Raw genomic sequence first — 22,745 nt, forward strand, 5'->3', positions numbered from 1 at the left:
TGGTCTGTAAGCCAGCAGCAAGGGAAAAACAAAGCCTCATACTCTAGTCTTCTTTAAGCAAAGCAAACCAGAAATGTCTGGTACAATGTTCAATACCTCTTCATATATTGCTTTTCAGGTAATAATTTGGTTTTGAATATTTCTTGTCTATTTGGAGTGTCAGTAATTTCACTGCTCTTAGATTCTGGTAAGGAGCTGCACTTAGATCAAAAAATTATATTTAAAATCCAGCCTATCTTAGAAATAATTAGCTCCATTTTGATTAACCTGTCAGTCAGAGAAAGCATGGATTTTCACTGTGCATGTGTTATCATATGGAATTTAGATTGTGGTTATTTCACTCTAAGTAACAGTTATTTGGCCTTGGTTGCCTTACATATCTGTAGTGTGTAGGCTTTAAGTTTTAAAGGGTATTACTAGCTTGTCATTTAACCCTTAAAAGTACAGTATAGTTTTAGCTAACAAAAATTGAGAATACCTAAAAATAAAGGCCAAAACTACAGGGCAAAGTTTTCATGTGCCTCTTGAAGGTTTCCTGTTTCTGTCCCTTTGGACTCAGCAAAGGTTAGGACTACTTCCCATCAAGCCTGCATAAAATGATGTAAAGTCTTATTGTTAGAAGAACTGCATGGAGGCAAGTGTTCCCTTGTCTCTTTTGTATGATTGCCTTTGGAAATACATGAGCCTGCTCAGTGCATCTGGCTTAGTGTTTTGCCAGAAAAGAAGGTATTTTAATACAAGAGAAAAAAAACCTTTGCATGGTGACATGTCAGCTCCTAGTGACACTACACAGTAAATAATCAGAGGTGGTAGACATCTAATCTAAACCAGTTTAATATTATTTGAGATGAGAGGAGAAAATGATGTATTGAAGCTCTGAGAACATCATGTTTTTCTACTTGGTGAATTCATTTCCAAAAAGAATATTTAGTAACTTATGTGTGCCCCATCTGATTCCATGTATGCATGATTTTCTTTCAACAGATTTGTAACTAATTAAATATAGAAATTTTTGGGGAAAAAAAGAAAGAAAAAGAAATACAATGTTTTATCTTCATAGAAAGTCACTGCCTCATTGCTTCCAATGTCATCCCCATTTCTTCTAGCTTTTGATTTAAAATTTAGGTTTTCATAGTTATTAACTTTGTAACAGAGTTTATGACATCTCTGGTTTATAATTTTAAGATACTTTTTTGACAACAAAAGAATATTTGCATTTTAGGCAATAACAATGTGATAGAATTATCAAATTGCATGCTGGATCATCCATAATGAGACTAAATTATATGCATCAGTAGTGGAAACAACATTTGCATTGTTATTACACTCACAAGACAGCTAGTGCATGTTTTCATTTGTATATGCCTGTATGTTATTTTGGTTTCAACTCAGCTTGCTTGGCTAAAAGAAAAAAGCCTATGCTTTCAGATCTAAATGCAATTAGCAGGAGAGAACAATCACTCATTAGTAAAAGCTTTTTACTATTGCAATATTCAACTGTCACAAATTCTTGCTGCAGTTTTTTCTGCTTCATCTAGTCTGGTTTTAATCAATGGGAACTTCTTTGATATCATAAATAATTCAATATGATCTCTTAGTGACTAATTGCGTTTACCTAAGTAGATTTAGAATGTTGAACACTGTCCTCTTCACTGTATATATCAGCCTGTATGAAGTTTCTCAGTTACTTCTATGCATGAACCTGCTTTTTCTGGGCGCAAGTGCCATACCAGCACATGAACTCTAGCCACACAGTCATAGGTTTATTTATGGAATGTCAGGTTTATGCCAGTTGTATACATGGATTATTGATTTGTTTTTTCCTTAGGCCTCATTCTGTGAAGTTCCCATTTGCTACGTGTGGCATTAAACAGGGCAGTAGTGTCAAATAGTACTTAGGAAATGGGGCGAATTATTTGTCTGTTCAGCTATCATTTGAGTAACAATAGCCATCAGTACAGAGAAAAGGGTAATAGCTGGGACTGCATTTGCTGCATAGAGTTAAAAACACTGTGGCATGGCCAGCAAGGAGACACGGAGTAACAATCAAATGAGCTTAAGAGCATCTTCCAGTCAGATTCTGCTTGTGACTGCCTACTGTGCTAGATGTCACTGGGAGCAGTGTGCTGCCCCTTAAGAGAGGAAAATTGATTTCAGAGAATTTTAGTTGATTCTACTTAAAAAGGTCTGTTTTAACACTGCTTTGGTGTCTGCTGATGGGCATTTTTCCTGTCTTTGCTATTCGCCTTCCCTGCAACTGAGTGTTCAGGCCACTGTGTAATGCAGGAGTCAGTATTCTCCCTTGTTTTGTGTTTTTAAGTAGCACCTGCTTTCATCATTTTGGTACTGAGAAAGTCACTTGTGTCTTTCAGAGGAAACAGGCTGGCCTGATGGATATCTGGTTAAAATGGGAAGACCTCTGGCCTCTGGGCCAAGACTATCTATGTGGTATGCATTGACTCCTGAATGAAAAATGCCAGAACCAACCTGGTCGGAGAATACCTCTTTCTGAAAATCCCTACCTCCCCAATAATTAATAAATTAATTTATTAACATATACACAATCTATTTGGACATGCAAAAACTTGTGCTAGGCATACCCAGATTTTCTTTTTGGCAATTTACTTCATGCAATTTGCATGGCTTATTACCATAAATTAAATTATATGTTGATTTACTTTGCCCATGATCTCTTAGAAAAACTGGATGCTTAGTACCCTTCAAAGCTTGTTTAAGCACTAGACTCTATGCAAATGGATTTCCTTACCGGAATTGTGCTAGAGTTGTGATAGCTGTCTTCTCAAATGAGGGCCAGGAAGGTGGTTAATTGTGCTTGTGATAGCTGTTGTGGAATACATGATCACAGCTACTGATTTACACATTCTTGACTCAGAAGGAAATGAAAATCTGTATGGTCACAAAGGCAAGAACTAAGGCCACCCACCTCATACCTGGCTGCAAGCCTGGAAATGTATTAACAGTTTAGGAGCATCTTTATGTGTTAAAGACCAACCTTTGCATTATATAATGTGCCTTTCTGATTAAATAGATGGCCTGTTACCTAAACATAAAAATATAATGCAGTGCATTTTGTTAGCATAATAGTGCAGTGTTTGGTTTAAGTTTTACACATCAAGTGTATATGTAAATCTATTAATTGGTTTCTTATGTATGAAGATAAGTTTACTGCATGCCTCATGTTCAGTCCTGCTTCCTGATTTGTTTTACCAGAAGTTTTGAATTCTCAAGTCTCCCTAAATTGCTTTCATGCAGAGAATTTGAAAACAAAATATTATCTTTATTTGCTGTCCATAAGCCACTTCAGAAATTTAAGTGATGAGCCCTTGATTTAGAGCACATTTCCAAGCACATGCAGTACAATTTTTAGATAACTAAATGCAAGTCTTTTTACAGGTATCATGTAGTTGACTGTGATGAAGAGGCAGGCAGTGAAAAGCTGCAAGGGTTGCTCTGGTGTTTTGCTAAAATGCAGAGTAAGTGAGTTCTGCCTCATCTTGAGGGACAAGCCTTGCGTGAAGAGGTGCTTTGCTCTTAAAGGCTCAAGACAAGACTAGCATGTAGGCTTTGTGAAATAAGACAGTAGCAACAATACAGACAAAATCTGCATTAATTAGCTGTTGATTTCACACTTATCGGTTCTTACATGCTGATAGGCACCAAAGATATCCATCCTCAGATCTTGCTCTCTCCTGTGTCTTAAATGTCACTATGTGCATCCAGTAACTGTTTTGCACAACTGTTCAGACTTTAATTCCCCATCCACCTTTCTTTTACCTCTTGCTTTTGCCTAATATTTTCTTAAAGGCACTGATCCTGGTGGTGATGAACATCTGAATTGCAATGACTCATGGAATTAGCTCACTGCATGCTGGGACTCCTGCCTCCTGGCGGTGCTGGAGCTCCAGATCTCCAAGTGTTTGGTCAATCTCAGAACCAGATTTTCTCTATGATCTCAGAATGATGGCATAACTGAAAGGGATAGAAATGCTTCTGTCTGTCTTTTTCCATTGTGTGCACATTTCATATAAATACACCTTTGTAAAATTTTCACTATTTCATTTTGAATTTGGGAAGTCCAAGGCCTACAAGGTTGGATGGAAAGTCAGGGTCTTTCACTGAAGTTGAGATAAAAAGACTCATTAGTTCTCAAAGCAAGTTATTGCAAAAAATAATGCTCCTCTGTTTTTTTTTTTTGTTTCCTGAATATAGAATTTTGCGTGGCTGCTTATCATGATGAAACTAGCAACTAGGTAAAAACATTTAGAGTGCCATTAGCTCTCTCTGTAGCTGAAGAAGAAAGTTGTTCCTGGCATAGATACGGTGAAGCTGTGACCTCATTCTAGACAGCGAGTGAAAGTGTCTCTGAAGAGGAGCTTCCTTGCCTGCAACATTAGCCTTAGGGAATACTCAACACCATGAGGTAAGATATTATAATAAGAGAAGAAGAGTTAAATACACTTAGAGCTGAAGAAGTCCTGAGATGACCCTCACAGCTGCATGCTAATGGCAGAGGAAGTAATCCATTTCTTAATGCACTTATTCTGAATCGCACTTGGATGCTTTTCTCAGCATGCTCTCAACAGCTTTAAGTCATAAACACCAACACTCATGCAAAACTCCATGAAGGTGTGATATGAACCCCTAATGAAATGAGTGTTAATAGGTCCTCACTGCTTTTTCTCATCACAGGAAATAGCTGCTTAGAGTGGTTCTCCCAGCTGCACCTTTTCACTGCTTTGATTATCAACTCACTCAGTATAATGGCCCCTTTGGGGTAGGCTGGTTCAGTAGCATGGTTTTTGAAGATGAAGAGGCACTGCAATTGCTACCCAACTGCTTGTACAAAATGGGCTTGTGTTGAGTGGGCAAACCTAAATTTGAACGCGTGTAATAACAGGTGCATGTGGTGAAAGGTCTGTAGTTGTTTTGCCTCACCTATAGTTTCTTGTACCTGTGCAAATATGCAAGTCTGAAGAAATGGTCATTTCCTGCCATGTCTGTAGGTTTATCTGTGCTTAAATGTTAATTCAAGGTAAGTTAGTGAATTTGAATAGCTAGAAGTGTTTCTGAATCAGTGTATGAGTATTTATTTTTAAAAAAGCAAGCCTTCATCCTATTTATTTAAACTATATTTATTGTTACATCAGTTAATACATGTTTATAATTATTTATATGTTAATATAGAGTAGTCTTGAGTTCATCATGTTTGTCCTTTGGGTCTGTAGTTGAGTTGCAGCTTGCCTCCAGTGTGTGTCCTTACAATTGTAGTGATTATATCAGTAATGTGTTGAAAGTGTTGTGCTGCTTATTGTACCCATTACAGCGGATGAGGACTGTTCTCTTTGTTGTTTTTTTTTTTTTCTAATATACATATTTCTGATCTTCACTCAATAATAGATATAGAACAAACCAAACTTGTACCACTTAGGCTTCAAGGTGAATAGTGACTGGTCATTACTAATGGAGACAATCTGAGCAGTAAATGCATGGATTTATAGATTTTTTTTGTAAAAGTAAATATCAACCCAGCAATGGTGCTGTGTTTGTAATTATGAGAGAGGAATAGCTGTGTGTTTTTTTTATAAACAAAGAAATAAGACATGTAAAACAAGACACAAAGACCTTGGAAATTCATAACTGCTTAGGGTTGATACTTAACTGTGTTGCTATGAACGCAAAAATAGCAGATAGTAAATAGATTTCCATCCCAGAACAAGGAAGTGTGTCTTCTTCTTGTGCATGGTCATTTAAAGGTGTAAGAATAATGATTAGATCTACTTTTGTCACCAGTGTTAGAATGATGTGAATATTACATAATTGTCCTGGTTCAAGTCTTCCTGATTAAGTACATGCTTCTGGACTTCTGCCCCATTGACCAATGCAGCACTGCAAAACCATCAAATTTACTGCATTCCAGTTTTTCTGCTTTCTGAGACTTTTCTAATTCATCTATGATACAGAAACCTCCCCATATCAGGCAGGTTTAGGGATACTCTGCATAGTGGTGAAGCAGTGAGTGTGATAGAAATATGCCTTTTGCTCCAGTCAGCACTGGTGCCAGCAGTAAGGTCCTGTGTTGGTACCTTACTCAGTGATTTTTAGGTTGGCTTTAAGAGGCGTATGTTATGAGTGTGATGAATGAGCATAGTTCTTGTGCTGCAATTGAAATTGCTTATGAAATATGTAATGACTGTGGTGATGTTAAGGTTGTGGATGATTATGAAAAGTGGATTAGGAGCAAGCTTCCCTATGCCTGTTATTTCTGAAAAAATGAAATAATTATTTTTAAGCAGGAAGAATAAAAAAATTGCATGTTTTCTAGGGCAATTTAAAACATCAAAAGCTATGTTTAACTCTTTGAAACAGATCTGATGGAGCTTATTTTCATTCATCAGTGTAAAGCCTGACTTGAGCTGTGACCCTGTTATGTGGCAGCCTAGGGAAGAGCACAATGAAATGTGCAGCTGTGATGCTGTGCTTCTCGCGCTGTAGTTAGCTTCACCAGTGCAAATGGGCTTCATGTGTAGCTCTGGCATTAAGAACCTGCTTTATCTTCCTTCTTCAATGACTTTGTCCAGTATGTTATTGATTGAATTGTTTATAAACAAGGCTGTATTTTAACCTTCACAACTGAACAGAACAGCATCATTTGAATGTTCTTCAAAGATATATATGGGCAAAGATGTTTTTATTAGTCTTCATAGTGTTCTTTGAAAACTATTCTTTTTCCTTCCTGCTGGAAACCTACTGAACATAGGCATTGTGATATAGTTGTAATAAAAAGCCAGGTCCGTACCTGAACCCAGAGCTCTTCTGAGCAGGGAACACCACAGAGCCCTGTTGTGACTTGGTACCAACATTCCCGGTGGTATCTGCAGCTCAGCCCGCCTGTCCCTGCCCTGCACCCTGTAGCCCACTGAATGTTGTCCAGATTTCCACACCTTATTCAGAAGGGATCAAATTGTATCAGTTGGTCTGAGTGCAGCTTACCTCTGCATTTGGATGGTGGAGGCAGGAAGTAACAAGCTGTTCTGTAATTATTACATCTGCTGTACCCATGCTGGATATCCCAGTGCCCAGGCTACCAGATTTCTATCATACTGTCTCAGAGGTGTGCAACATCGATTGGGATGGGTTGCCTAGCAAATGGGTTTCCAGTATATTTTGTGAAGCTGTATTTATTTGTGAGTGAGCTTCAAAATCACTGTAATGGTTTAGGTACAGGTACCAAACCAAGCATCTAGCCCTTGTCCTGGTCCAGGCTTCAACAAATGGAAGCATCTTATAGCTGTGAAGAGGTAATGAAGGTATCTGTACTAACGGCCCTACTGATGACCTTGGTTGACTGCAGAATTCTGTGCCTGGATTTTGCTGTTTATCCATTAGGTCAAATGTTTTCAATTATAAAATATTTAGGCACTTACTGATGGGAAAATTGCATGCATAGTGCTGAATATTGTATGAAAGAAGCAAATCTGGCTGCAATTTGCAGATTTGCTGGGTTGAGTTGACTTAGCAGGATAATGCATGCTCCTGCAAATACAAATATTTGTCTGAGCAGAGCAGTATTTTCTAACAAGTCTTTGAGCAAATGGTAGTCTTGCAGTGCTCATGAACTGCCTGGTTTTCTTGCAGAAATACTGAATCAATAAACCTATATAAATGACACCTTTAAATGAAAAGCGTGTTATCTCAGTCTGCCATTTCCCATGTTAAGGGAAACTGAAAATATCTTGTTCAGCCCAGCACTCTTACCTAGGAAGAAACATTTTTTTCCTAGAAACAGATTATGTATTAGCTTAATAATGACAAATTGTTCACATTTCACTGCAATTATAAACAGGGCCGATTCTCAGCAGGTAGAAATGTTGCTCTTGGGTACCAGCATCTGGTAAGGACTGTAGTAGTGTATATTGCTGTGATATCTTTGCTCTGCTCTATACACATGCCTATAGAGTGTGCTGCTGGGAAATTATACTTTGGGGGGGGGGGAATGGATGGATGGGACACGCTTCTGCTGATGTCTCAGTCCTTGTATGTCTCTTTGAGTCCCGACTTGAGTCTCAGCCCTGTCCCTGAGGACTGAGGAAGGCTGAATGCCAGTTCCAGTACTCCCTTCCCAGTGAAGTGTTAAGATCTGTCCCACAGCAACTGACTGCAGTGGTATTTCCTTAGAGTGCACTCCTGCAGAATTAGGAGGGTTTTGCCCCCTGTTAGATGTCTAGTTTTGTGAACCAGACCACCAGGACTGTGGTTTGACATGGCATAGAGCTCTGATAGACACAAACATGATTCTCAGTGATGTCTTCAGATTGTTTTATTCAACAGATATGTTTTTCTTAAAGGCAAAGCACAATATGAATCAGTGTAACCTAAAATTTCTTTTAAAGTGATAAATAAGTAAAACATCAGGTGCAATTAAAGCTAAATACACAATAACCTGAGGCAGAATATCATGGTAAGCCATGTTCCAGAATATAAAGGTACGGAACACTGACAACAGGTAGAGCTTTTGTACAACAAGTAGGTACAGTCTGTATGAATAATGTGGGCCTGTTGTGTGGTTTCCTATGCCAGTTTGTTTCAGTTCATCTTAACACACCACATCAGGTGCTGCAGAAGTAAGACAGGCTGAGCTAACAGATCTTGGGACTGCCAAGCTGTAAATATGCAGATAAGGCTGAAAGCACTTGGGTTTGCCATTTGCTTGTGTTTTCTCCAGTCTCTACCTGAAACATGGGAGAATTTTCATGTCTGCCTGTTCTGCCGCATGCTCCAGAGGGACCTTGGTGGGTTTTTTACTTTAACCTTTCTAAAATTAAGGGTTGTGAGATTAGGTAAGTGTTGGAACATTGGGAGTCTTGGGAAGGTGGAAGTCTGGGAGGAAATGAGAACTCTAGTAGGAAATTTAGGGTGTGATCAGAGGGCAAGGGAGATAGGGAGCATGAGGCAGGTTTGTGCTGATGGGCAGTATGGCTAGAGCACAGAAAAAGGTGGCTCTTGGCTGCATGAATATTATACACCCCATTGGACTGGGAAGTTGGGTTGCTCCTTATGTAGGTTGTGGGATGCTGAGAATGAAGAAATAAAATATGGGCCAGTTATCTGCAAACTGTGGGAGATGTCTTCCTTACAGACAGAGCTGGGTGCCAGAGCCAGCAGCAGTGAAAAACCTTCAGCCTGGGTTGTACTAGGGCTAGTGTGTGAATGCAGAACTTGGAGGCAGAGTAATTGGGAGGATCTGGTCTGGAGTTTCTCAACTGACAGAGGGGACCCCCACAGATAACAACAAACTAGCAACTTCACTCAAATGGGAAAAAACCCAAACCAAATTTTTAGTCAAATGAGTTCCTTTAGGTGTTAGAAAGCATTAGACAACCCCAAAGGCTTCAGGTTACTGCACCTCCTAAAAGTGAGACACCAGAAAGGTGCTAAGTAACTTCAGAAAGGCTTAGAGTTTTCTTAGCCTGGCACCGTCTATAATACTGCATATATGTTGTATTATATACAAATCACATCAGCCTTTGCTCAGTTACAATACATTATGCTATTTGAAGGCCACTTACATGGTTTATTCCTATAAAAAGCAGAGGCAAAGACTAAATTACTGCAGCTGAAGTTGCATGCTTTACATGCCACCAACTTGCACACATGGTTTGAAAATGGTTGCAAACAGCATGCTGCTTTCCTGTTTCCAATGCAGGAGTGTCCATCTACTGAACTCAGAGTAAAGCTCTTGAAGTAAAAAGAGACTGACCAGTGACATGCGTCTCTGAATGCACAGAAGATGTATCTGCCATATACATCTTATTTCTTCCACATACCTGACTTAACCAAATGGATACCTCCCTGCAGCTTTTACACAAAGCTATATTAAAACCATTTTGTTTTTAGCTATTCCTTATGTTCAGATCTGTGTAGCCTTCAAAGTTTCCTAGGGATGGGTCTCTTTGGTGATAATTTATCAAAAGATTTGTGACTTCATTTTATTAACATGCCAAATACTACATGGATCGGTGCATCCCAGTTAAAAAAAAAAATAACAAGTTGAGGATGTGATACTCCTGTGTCACAATAATGTGAATGCCCTCTTCATAGGAGGCACATCCATCAGGCAGCTGTTTCAGTCACACTCTCACTGATACATGAGCTGTTCCTTTTCACTTAACTGATTTCTACTGAAAACGTACTTCAATACAAGAGGGATGTTCACTTTCACCTTCAAAAATTTTACTCGGGTTGCTTTGTAGGAAGCAGGATTAATGTCAATCTATTCTTTTAATAAAAGGTAGAGGCATGGAAGCAAGTGTAAAGCAATGCTGTTACCTGTTGGTGTTTTGATTTGTCTTGAAAGTGAATAGCTTTCCATAGAGGCTACTTATGGAATCTTTTAGAAAACACTGACCTGCTGATAGTAGCCCAGAGATAAAGCTACAGGTACAAGGGAATGGCAGAGAGAAAATTATTTCAGTCTCTGTAAGGTACTATTCCCTTTCAGGGTTCATTTTTTCCAGCAAGTTTCTTAAGCTATTTTGTAAGCCACTCTGGATTGTTTTCTGTTAGAACTATTTAAATAGTTTCAAATACTTCAGTTGAATCTGGCTTTCATTTTGAAAAGTATGAATCAATGTATTTAGTTGTTTGTTTTGTTTTCCTTTTTCCTATGCTTTTCCTTCAAGCAATGCTTTTAATCTGGAGCTATCTATGTACATAGATATCTAGATACATATGTATATTCATACCCTTATTGTGTGTATCCTTTCTCTATTCTCAACACAGAGCTGGATATTTACAGCATGCACTGTCCCACACTCATGCCATAACAGCAACACACTATTTCTTTGAAAGTCTTTCTCATCTCCAGGCTTCGGAAAGCATAAATGAGTGGATCAATTACTGAGTTGCACATTATCAAGACAAGATAGGTATTGAAATGTGAAGTGTAGCAGACACAGTATGGATTCATTGGGCAAGAAATTATGAGAATGAGGTGAAGGAAGAAAGGCGCCCAGCAAACAATGAAGACACCAAGTAATATAGTGATGGTGATGGCTCCCTTCATGCAGGTACGCTGGTAGGGCACCCCATCCACAGGGAGGGCTGCAATCCGCTTAACGTGCAGGCGTGCAAACAAGAACATGTGGACATAAAGGGAGGCCATGAGAAAGAGCATGGTAAAGAACATGGTGATGAGACAGACAATGACAGTTTTGCTTTCTGAATAGGCAATGAAAATGATGCCACAGATGATACAAGCAATCCAAATGACCACAATCAGGGTTAAAGCTTTCTTCACAGTCATGATGCTGTGGTAACGGAGAGCATAGAAAATAGTTATGTACCTGTCAATTGCTATAATCAAGAGGTTGCAAATTGAGGCTACCAAAGAAATACAAATCATTGAGTCAAAAACATTGTCCATATGCTGAATAAAGTGGTCATCAATGATCAAATAGCCGTTGCTCAGGATTGCGATCATGATGGTCTCCAAGGCATTTGACATGCTCACTAACATATCTGCAACAGCCAAGCTACAAAGGAAGAAATACATGGGAGAATGAAGGTTTCCATTCTTCAGCACTGCAAGAATTACAAGGATGTTTTCCAGGAGGCTGATGATTCCTAAAGTCAAGAAGACCTCGGCTTTTATGAAGACCTGCTCACAAAATCCATCACTGCTTCTGTTGTTCAGTATTGAGTCATTGAAGTCTTCAGTGACATTAAGCAGCACAGGCTGAAATGAAAATGCAAAGTGTGTGGCATTCATTGTCAGCAAAGGAGTGGAATTCAGAGGTGATTGTGGACCTGACAGAGCACAGGTGGAAAAAAAAGAAGAAAAAAGAGGGGTGGGGAAGGAGAAAAAAGAAAAGAAATCCTTTCAAGTTGTTGCTGTGCACTTGGGATGGAGTCACGCAGGACTTGTCTTTAGTCACTTCTACAAGTAGAAACACAGAAATCTGCATTCAGAGTGAGTTTTGTGTCAGTCCCAGGCCGCTCTTCTCCTTTATAAGAAAGTAAGCTTCAAATCTTGCAGGCATCAAAGAGTTTTCTCTGAAGGGAAGAATCATCAGCAGCACATTGCTGGTTCTAGCTCTCCTGATGATTAAAAGCAAGGGGAGTTTTCTGATCTGGTATCGTCTGCTGGGGCCAGTGCAGGTTTCCTGTCAGTGTGTTGCAGCTCAGCAAAGTATCTCCTGCTATTTCAGTGGCAAGAAAGGGAAAGAGAACGAAGGGATTTATAGTGCATGAAAGGAAAAAACAACTCCTACTTAATCCTCCGTGCAGAGCATTGGCCATTAGAGAGCAAGCACCTTTCTGACTGACAGCTGCAAGCACCAGGTACAGCATCTCCACCGCTGGCTCCGCCAGCGGATCCGAAACTGTCTGGCGCCCCCTGCAGATACCGAATAGGATGGGGTTTGCCTTAAAATTCTCCAGAAGAGCGGGATTTTCATGCAGAACTTTATGGCTGTTGTGGGCAGCTGGGTCCTGCCTCGCGGGGCAGGCAGCTGAGGGTGCTGTGTGTCCGGGGTGCCCGCACACTGTCCCATGGCTTCTTTCCTGCCCGGAGCCAGAGCTTCTCTTTGCCTGGTTCAAATGAGCTGGGAGAGCACCGAGCTGAGTCCAGAGAAGTCCTCCGTTTAAGGCTGTCCCGGGCTCACTCGGGCTTTGACCCTATGACTAAAGACAACCCGAAGGCGATCTGTAGCACAGATTGACTGCCTATGCAATAATATGCCCAGTTGCTGTGATGCTCTGAAGGCTGTCATCAGCTAGGTAATATTGGTTTTATCAGAGATGAGCTCCCAGGGATTTCATTTCTTACCCACAAATGCTTTGGGTTTTGTTTGGTTCCTAAATTCCTTGCTCACAAGTGAAAAAAAGTGCAGGTGTGTCTCTGCATCCTGTGCCAGGAGTCTCCAGCTCTGCCGAATGATGTCAAGCAGCCTAAAGCCTTAACCAGCTCTGGAAAGTTGATCCCCCTCTTCCTCCCATTCTCCCTGTCTGCCCAGTGTGAGATGCACTGGCAGAGAAGGGTCATCCCAGGAGAGCCAGAGCCTCAGCTGGTTATTAGACCAGTTACATGGAAGTTAATTTGTAGCTGAATTCAACTTCCAAACCATCTCTGGCCGCGCTGGCCTCCGGGGCAGAGTTCTTGAAGTTCAATTGCCAGAGTTAAACTTCTTTTCTAATTTTATTATTGTTTTAAATCCTGTCACCCAGCTCATGAGAATGGACTCTTAATGTTGGTCTAGTTTCCTTGGTAGCACCTGCAACAGCCTGAAGCCTTCTGAACTAACTGCTCTTGAACTTTGACATTACCCCTTAAAGCTCTGAAAAGTCCTTTATTTCTAAGGGTCTGTGGGACTGCTCCAATATCAGACTTGTTTTAACAAAGATCCTTCTAGTAACCTTCCTGGGCAGTTCATGTGGGCACAGAGCTGTGGGATGAGCTGGTCTGACCCACCATGTTACTGGGTGGCTGCGTCTGTCTCCAGTGAATGTAACCTTGAGCACCTGTACTAGAATTGCTGCCCAGCTGGAAATCTCTGCTGGAGAAATGAAACAAATTTCCATGTGCCCTTTCCTTTATTTATTCTTTTAAAGGTAATCCTTCTCCCTAGCAGCTGCTCTTTCTCACAGGAGCCTGCCACAACTGATCTTTACTGGAATTGCACTGATTTGAAGCCTGTGCAGAACCAGAGATGTTTTCAGTTATCATGTATCGACAGGCAAGCATAAGCTAGTTTTTTCTTGCACATTATTCACTCAGACTATGTATCTGTAGTGAATTTTCTTTGATTTTTAGTTTTGAAAGTGCTTGCTCGTTTCTGTATCCTTCATGACTCATGTTTTTGCAGAAGTACTTTAGAATCAAAGCCATACAATCAATGTGTACTGATGTGTGGGGTTTCTATAACAGGTTTCTTAGCTCAAAAAGTCACAAATATTTTCCAGATTTATTTTGAGCACAAATTATTATCACAAATTATTGACCCACAAGTCAATATCAAGAGGCAACAAAACTCAAATGCAAACTCTGGATGGTAGCTTTGCAAGGACAACATCCAGTGCTGTAATTTTAATGAGGAAAAAAATAGGTAGGGACTTGCTCATCAAGTTGTCTGTTTAATGTTCTAAAGATCTTAGTTCGTCTCTCAGTCTCTCCTGCAATTCATAGTGATGTACTTTAAAGCAGATAGCTTAAAACAACAATCTGTGTCTCACCCGTGCAGTGAGCTGCCTCATGCCAGCTTTCTTGAGCTGACTGAGTACACTCCAGGTAGTGATTTCAAGACATAATGACTATCACTGCCTTGTAAATGTTGTCTTTCCAGCTGAGGAGGAGCCCGTGTTTGCAAAGGCTGAGCACATGTCCCTCCCTGCCAGCTCTGTCCTTTGAAGTGGTAGGTGGAGGTTGTATACTCTCAGGGTGAGGACAGGCCCAGAGGCAGAGCTCCCATTCATGGAGGAGAGCTCACTCTGGAGGAATAGCATCCTCTGGGTTTGGCTCTGAGTTGCCTGCTGGTGGAGGGGCACTGTGTTTTAGGCACCCACATGTTTATCAGCTCATAGGAGTGCTTTGCCATTTACATTTCAGTCCTGTCTTCCCGTCTGACTAGTCTCAGCCGTATACTGCATTTATCTCCTAAATAAGGGCTTCAGAATGCTCCATCCTTTGTTGCCACACAGTTTCAAAAGACTGCTACAGATCTCCCTGCCTTTCAGCTGAATCTGAGTATAAGAAGCATTAAATATGTTGCATCATGAATTTTTGAATGTATCTGGCAGCAGGAATCGAGCCACCATTTGCACTGAGATGCAATTTGAAGTGGAAATTGAACATTATATCCCAAAGTGGATTAATGGCACTGTTAGCTTTGCCATTAAGTGCTAAAAATAGTGGGCTAAAACCTCATATCTGATTGCAAGCTCAAACTGACTCTAAGGTCTTTGCAAAAATGGGAAGAAGCTGTGTTCCCACAAAAGACAGCGACATGCTAGGTGCTATTTTCAAAGGGTATGAAAGGATTTCTCTGCTCAGCATTGAAAACCTACGTGACCTGAACTTCTGTAGTAGTGTAGAATAAGTTGCTGCCTCTCAGCTGCCAGTTCCTGCTTCATTTCCAGGTAGGGTTACTGATAGTGCCTGTTGCAGTACAAACTAAACAGGTTGCTCTAACATCCACCGCAGTGGCGCAGTTGATTTGCATCGTGGCAATTGCTATGCTACATCTGAGGAGTGGCAACTTATTAAATGATGATAGACATTCACATCCTCAATCTCCTGGAGAGTGAAGTCCAATTCTTTTGGATAGGGGGCAGAACGATGGCAATTGTTGAAACCAAGGGCATATAAAATGAAATAACACTTGGTTTAGGTCCTCCCTCCACCAAAACCAGGTGAAGAGAAAGTTGGAAGTTAGAGATATGAGGTGACTGTGTGTACATCCCAAATTTTGCCTTGTGCATAGCTGTTTCCATCTCTTATACCCAAGTCCTTAAGGGGAAAACAAACTGCTGCCTGGGCTGTGCTCAGGTCTGTTATTCAGAGGAGGTTATCCTGGGTTTAGCAGTAGCAGTCAATTTTTCTCCTTCGTGGTAGCTGGTGCAGTGCTGTGTTTTGATTTCTAGCCTGGGAGCAGTGCTGATAATATCAATGTTTTCAGTTGTTGCTAAGTAATGTTTGGTCCACGATGGAAGTCATGCAGGTTGAGTGGGACTGGTCAAGGTTTTGGATCTTTGGGCTTTGCTGGTGAGCCAGCAAGCACACAGCACATCTGAATGCTTCATTGCCACTCCATGGAAGTTCAGCAAGTGTTGTCATCTTTCTTAAGTTGGTGAGTAAAGTACCCTTCTCACCTCTTGTTTTGGGCTTTGCAGTCCATGATTAATGTTACATTTTATAGCCTTCTCTGCAAGTGGTGTGAGAGTATGTTTATTTGACACCCAGGGAGCAGTGTCAGCTTTCTGCTGTGTTCATGTTTATTCACAGGACTTAAAAAAGAAACTCGCTGCTGAAATTATTGACATTGTTTTTTAATCTTGTCGTGTGCTGAATGGTTTCTGTCCCTGTCGTTGCTATGCAACTCTCATCTATTCTCTGTTTCTGATACCATGTTCATGTCAGACAGCAGCTGGGGCCACAGGTCAGGGGAGAATAAGTACATGGGAAGGGAAAACATCTCTTGCAGCACTGTGTTCAGTCCCTTGCTGTATCAGCTGTCGTTGATGACTATATTACCTCCTCGTGTTTTATTCTTTCAGCTTCCAGCCCAAAATCCCTGAACTGTATTGTTCCTCATAGATGGAGAGGAATCTGTGTTTCACCAATTTGATGTGACTTTGGTTCAGTCAGGCTATCCTATTTTGTAACGATCAAATAGGTAGTAAGAAATAGTTGTGGTTTTGGCTTCCAGAATTACCCTTCTTTTTTCCTGATTTTTTTTTTTTTGTTAACATATTTTCTTATGATGAATCTTCACACCCCCAAACCTTTATAGAGGCAAGGGTGATTTTATGCTTGTTTTAAGTTGTGTCTCACTACGAGAACTTAACCTCCTATGCTTTGATTCTGAATACAGCAGTACTCTTCAACCTCCAGTGATTTACTGGAGGTGGATTGTGGAGGTAGTCTTCAGGGTCTGGCTTACCTGAGCAATAGAACTCTTTTGAATGCACATAGAGTTCAAATCTTGTATTGGTTCTGTATACAAATACCAGCACTTGGGTAGGATGGCACAGCTAAACCCAATTATTTAAACAAGTGTGGCCTAAGACAATTTTTACTGAGGGAAGCTTCCTTCTGTGCTTCTGTAAACAAGAATATAAACCCCCGTAAGAATTAAAAGTTTTAGAAGCATGCAGGCCAGATTGCAAAAATTAACATTGAATTTCATTATGAAATTATCTCCCTGACTGTGGAGGCATTTGAACTGAATCAGCACCAGTGTTTCCACCCTGAAGATTTCTACATACTGAAGATTTCGGCATCAGAGCCTCCACATATCTCAGGTTTGTCTGATAGAGCAATTTGTGCCTACTTGACCAGCTGGTACTACATGTACACTCTCCTCACTACACTCTATACCTGTGACCAGATTTGACAATATTTAGCAGTGGCTACCTCCTTTTGGAAGGGTTACAGAGGAACCCTTGTTTTGTATTCTACAGATTGGAGCCCTGGCTCAGCATGTGTTATTTTCCATTCCTTTCTTTGCCCCAAAAGTTGAGACAGTTTATCTTCAGATGCATGTTTTCATGTATCACCACTTTAAGCCTTGATTTGTCAGAGGTTTGTATTCAAATTCAGGGCAGCATAAAGCTTTCTGAACTAGCAGACCATTTCCTTGACAGTATTCTCTAGTACACACTTGCCATCAGTTTTGTTTTTCTGCCAGTGGCTGTCCTTCCCTATTGGAGGCTTGCAAACTTAAATTGTTATTTAATCCATGAAGTTGTTATATTGCTCATGAGTGTTACATATATTTCACTTCAAGCAGACGTGTCCTTAGAAGGATCATAAGTAGCCCTTTCTAAAATGTCAGGGCAATCCACCCCAAACACAAAGATGAAATGAGTAAAAGGTGTATCTAGATGTCTCTTACAAAGGAGGCTTTCAGTCATGTTCTTTTTCTCATCATTTTACCCTAAAATAACTCTTTTTCTAAGAAAAAAGAACAAACACAAAAGCACAATTAATGAATTTTGGCTGTGATGAAGTAAAAAAATTAGCTGGTTTAACTGCCAGCAGAAATGAACCATTTTCACTGGTGCAAACTCCAGCCATGTTTTACACAGCAGTTAATATTGTAAGGGTTTTTTTGTTTGTTTGTTTTAAATATTATTACTCAGTTGTTTCTTTACTACTTGAACTATTTAATCTTCAGGGAAAGGTAAAAAGAGAGTAACAGCTACCGGTAAATGTAGGTAATAGAGTTTTCTAGAGAGAATTCCCTTGTGGTATTGTTGAATGAAAAACCTTGTTTAACCCGTGCCATGATAATGGCTGATAAATGCCTATAAGTTTGCTTTATTTTCAGTCTTCTCAACAATAGTTTGTGCAGACAAAACTGAAAATCTCTAACTGAAGTTAGAGAATAGTGAACAGTTGGTTGCACCTGTGCAGCAGGTAATTACTACTGTCCTGTGGTTCCAAATAGCTGAAACAGTGAGTGAGATGCTCTTGGAAACCTCTCCTCAGTTTTTGAGCAGATAAATACTTTATCTTAACAATGCAAAATACACTGGTTTTGAATTCTGCGCACATTTCTGGGGTACCCATTATAGGCTTTGATTTGGAAATACCTGCAAACATGCCCTTGAATTCATCATCTGGGCAAGTCACCATGGTTGATTGATTCAGATGATTAAGCGCTGTATGCTAAAATGCTGTGTTTTTCTTGAATGTCTTTCTGAGAGCACTTTTAGCACTGTCCGATTCACAGACTGCAGAATCACTTGTGATACTAGAGATCAGATGCAATATTGGACAGAAAAGTGTTCTTTTAAGAAGCTGTAGTTCATACACGTCACTATTGTGTCCATAGCTAATCTGACATCAGCTGAGGTCAGTGGAAGGTGCATATGTCTGTTCCAGATTACTGGAAGAGTCTTCAAATGGAAGAGTAGGTCCTCACCTGGCACAACCACTGAATCCCTGCTGAAGGCAAGGGCATGAGCAGTTTGTACCATTTAGGATGTGACCTACTGAATATTCTTTCAACCCTGGCTGGAGCAAAAAGCCCCAGGACTGCAAATAAAGAGACAGCCTGCCAATCTTTGTGAGGAAAAGGAACATTCAATAGTAACTGTGATGAGGTGGCTTTCAGATGAGTGTTTCTATAATTTCAGCCAGTTAACAGGTTAATTTGAACAGACCTAACTTTTGCACATTATGTACAGTTTTTCTTCTCATCCAACAGTAAAAGGAGACAAAGCAGACCTGATTGCAAACCACTTACCAGCACCTGCAGGTGCTTTGTCATATTCAGAGGATTTTAAGGGCTTTAGAATAATAATGCACAGTATCAGTTTTGTCCTCTCATTTACAGAGTGAAAAGACAAGCAGACGTGATTAAGCCAGCTGCATTCTGCTATTCAGCTTCATCAGTGCCAAGAATCCCTGGAATATCTTCCTTATCTCCCTGGAAGCTCTTGTCTTCATAAATCATGCTGCCCTGCAGTGCCAGGGCAAAGCAGTGGGTGCATTTGGCCTTTTTAAAGCCTAATAACCTAATGCTGCTGCCTGAGCTCATTCCTGGCACTGTAGGTAACTGCAAGACTTTGGAAACCAGCAAGCTTTAAAGATGATTTTACTGAGTGTTAGGTGCTGTGGGTGAGTGGATACTGGCTCAGATTGTTCTGCTAATGCTCAGAGCACCTTAGCTTGTTGCTGCACTTGGAGTCTTGGTGCTGCTTCCTTGCAGACAAAACACTCATACAAGAAGGACAGGAAAAAACTCCCACAACCAGAAAATTGAAGCTTTTTCCCTTTGATGCTGCCACTCCTTACATGCTGGAGATGGACTGTATGCTGTGCCTGTCACCAGCCACTCCTACACATGAAGCAGTACCATTTTCAGGCTGTTTAAAATGATGTCTACTTGTGTGTCTGCCCATCTGTGTGTGGTTCCCTTTGAAGACTGCAAAAGAAACATTCTTGGCTGGCTAAGCCAAAAATGGGGGAAAAAAGTCCCACAGGTATTTACTTGGTTGTTGGTTCCCACTTCAGCACATGGGGTTTTCCTGAAAACAGTGGGGAAGTCCATCGGATCGGTTGTTTCCTCTTTCTAGCCATGGAAGAGCATTCCAGTAAGACTGCTTCTCTCTCAAAGGCAGTGATAAGAACATCAGAACCTATCCTTTAATGTTAATTATGAGTTAGGTCTACCTTTTGCCTTGTTAATTTGATCCAAAAATTTTCTGTTGTATTCTTTTTGTGTTTGAAAGGTACTGTCCTGTGGTTGCAAAAAAAAAAAAAGTCAGCTGTAGTGCTTTATCTCCATTGCTTTTGCAACTAATTTCTAGAGCAGAGTGAGGCAAACACCTCTTATAGTTTAGGGGTAACTAGAAACAACAGAAAAGGCCCTTGTCAATCAACTGCATGTTGCTGTGCTTGGAGATATTGCCCTAGTAAAATAGGACTTAAATGCCTATCAGGGTTAGAGAGATTCCTTTTCTAGATTCTGGAATTTGCCATATGAGCCAGTTTCTTTTCAAGCAAGGTTAAACTGCAGTGTGAATATGGAATATTTTCTGTTAGAAACAAAATCTCCTTGATTTTTTTTTTTTTTTTTTTAAAGCAAAATAAATTTGGAAAGCAAATATGGGTTGTGAAATTTTCTGCTTATTATAGAAAACAGAAGTGACAAGTAGTCAGTCTCATAGCATTTATTGTTCCTTTTCTTTTCTTCTTCAGTTCAAGTTCACCAGGTTATCTACACTTCTTTCTTCATATTTAATAATAACGTATGGTTAGGTGTTTCTGAATAGCCGATTTTGCCATCTGACATGGGCTATTAACAATATTAACAATATATAGGCATAATATTTCTAAGGGTTTCCTTTATGTGAGCCAATGCTGCCTTTCCTCGTCCAAGCAATGCCAACTTGAAAGGCTTGTGTGGATCATCTGGGGAGACTATGTGCTAACAGGGTGCCCAGAGATCTGTCAATGCGAGAAATACACACCCCCGCGCAGTGGGTTGTTGCTCTTTCACTGGCTAATTAAATGTCAGAGCAGGAATGGGAATGAAATACTGTTTTTGCCACTTTGCAGTGGAGATATGAGATTCAATGCCACGGGTGGGTGCCTCATTCCTGTATCTTAACCACAAGACACTTTTATTTCCAGAGGTAGTTCTCTATTCCTTCTCACTCTGTGCAAAGCAGAGAAGGAAGCTAATTCAGTCTGGGTCTCAGCTTTGTGTTTTCTGCTCCATAGTGGAGCACCTATTTTTCTTGAAATCTCTTCCTTCATTTTCTGTATTAAGTGGGCAGCAGCGACTGAATAAGGCCAAGCTCTGCAGACTCCCCCCTGCTCTTTCCACTGCCCAGCAAATGGCCTGATGATGAATAACTCAGTGACACCAAGGTTGGAATTTCAAAAGGCTTTTAGTAATAACCTGCCACTGGCAAACATTGGTGGCGAAGGTTTCTAAATAACAGCTATGGCTGAAATTACAGAAGAGAGTGCAGCTGAGTGCTCCCTACATTGTAAAATGGAGGATAATGATGAATACTTCCTGGAGGGAAAATTGGCAGGACAGGGGCTTGATTCAGCCCATTTCAGTTCTCTGTTGCTGCTGCTGCCCAGGACTCTGCCTGCAGGCCTGTTTTCTTTCGGAGACTGTGCCAAAAGGGGCTGCCTAAAGGCAAGTTTTATGACAATGAAATTCCACATCTGAGCACCAGATTTACTGGTCATTTTTAAAGCCAGCATCTAGGAATCTGGCTTGTGCTTGCTGATTTTAGTGACTGGTAATAGCCCCCTCTCCAGAAAAGCTGGGCTTGCGAATGTGCTTGCTGAAGTTTGGGTGATTAGCTGCCTTGCTTGAGCTTGACATTACACCACTGCATGTGTAAGGCGTAGGATTTTAGTGAACACTTGGTGGTTATATTTGCAACACTCCTGTCTGAAGCCTGCAATGGCATTAACTGCGTGTTCAGCACAGATGGACAACTGCCTGCATGGCTTCAGCCAACAACAATCACTTACCAGAGACATAGTGGTTTTCTGTGGAAGCCTCTTGCTTTACTCTTTGCCTGTCGTTTGCTGACCAACAATGAAAACAGAGGAGGTGAACCTATTTGAGCTGTCCCTGTACATGGCTCAGTGGCCAGAATGAAATGGTGGGACAGGGAGGAGGCAGCTGCAGTCTCCTGTCATCATATGTTTTTAATACTGTCTTTTGTCAAAGCCAAAATACTTGTTTTGATTGATCCAAAGATTGAAGTTCCAAAGGGAGGCTGCAGGAGAAGAGGCATCCTTTTGTCATAGGGCTCCTTATAGGATAAAGAGGTTATCCTGGAGTACAGAGGACCCCGACTTCCCTACCCTTTTACACCTCATTACACGGGTGGTGCAGCCGTGTTCCACAGCTTTCAGAAGTGTGATCTTGACTGTTGCCCTCAGAGGTAGGATTTCTTTACTTCTCCCTTTGATTCCACAGCCAATTTCTTGTTATTTCAAACCCTTCAGCATTTACTGCTTGCCGCTGCTGAGCCCCAGCCATTCCCATGAGCCGGTGCACACCCTGGACACAGTCTCTACAGAGCCCATCGTATTCTGACTTCTCATTTAAACCCGTATCTATGGCTCTTCAATTTTAAACTGTTTTGATGTAACTTTTTTGATAGCCTGAAATTAAGGAAGTGTCTGGTGCCATCTTGTGTCACAGAGGGGTAAATATATAAAGCTGTCATTTTTGAGTAATGTGGGCTTTTAACTTGTTTAGTTTTAGGGTGCGTCACTGGATGCAGCATCAGTAATAACAGGGTGAGATCGCCAGTGACAGAGGACTAGAATTTTGCATTAATATGTTGTGATCAGTTGAAAAATGAGCTAAAATATGAATGGGTGTAGTATCACCAGCACCAGCAAAGCTTTCTTGACTAAAACACAGGCTGTGGGGCAAGCAGGTGTGAGCACTGCTGGCTAAAGGCCACTGAACGTCAGCTAAACATGAGAGGAACTGTTCACACAAGTGTTGCTTGGTTTT

At 40.7% G+C, this 22,745-nt stretch overlaps 1 protein-coding gene across 1 annotated transcript; it reads right to left on the bottom strand.

The window, feature by feature from the left end:
• Nucleotides 1–10,779: 10,779 nt before the first annotated feature.
• On the bottom strand, nucleotides 10,780–11,887 carry MC3R (melanocortin 3 receptor). The gene has a single exon (XM_062604077.1). It carries the CDS (start codon nucleotides 11,786–11,788, stop codon nucleotides 10,811–10,813), a length of 978 nt encoding a protein of 325 aa, XP_062460061.1. The 5' UTR covers nucleotides 11,789–11,887; the 3' UTR covers nucleotides 10,780–10,810.
• Nucleotides 11,888–22,745: the final 10,858 nt, after the last annotated feature.

This window comes from Pezoporus occidentalis, unplaced genomic scaffold, assembly GCF_034315485.1.
Source record: "Pezoporus occidentalis ecotype Australia unplaced genomic scaffold, CSIRO_AGI_Poc_V1 ctg83, whole genome shotgun sequence".
Taxonomy (NCBI): Eukaryota; Metazoa; Chordata; class Aves; order Psittaciformes; family Psittacidae; genus Pezoporus; species Pezoporus occidentalis.

What these genes read in the sequence shown, in the direction of transcription:
- MC3R (XM_062604077.1), bottom strand. Translation starts at nt 11,788, where the DNA reads ATGAATGCCACACACTTTGCATTTTCATTTCAGCCTGTGCTGCTTAAT.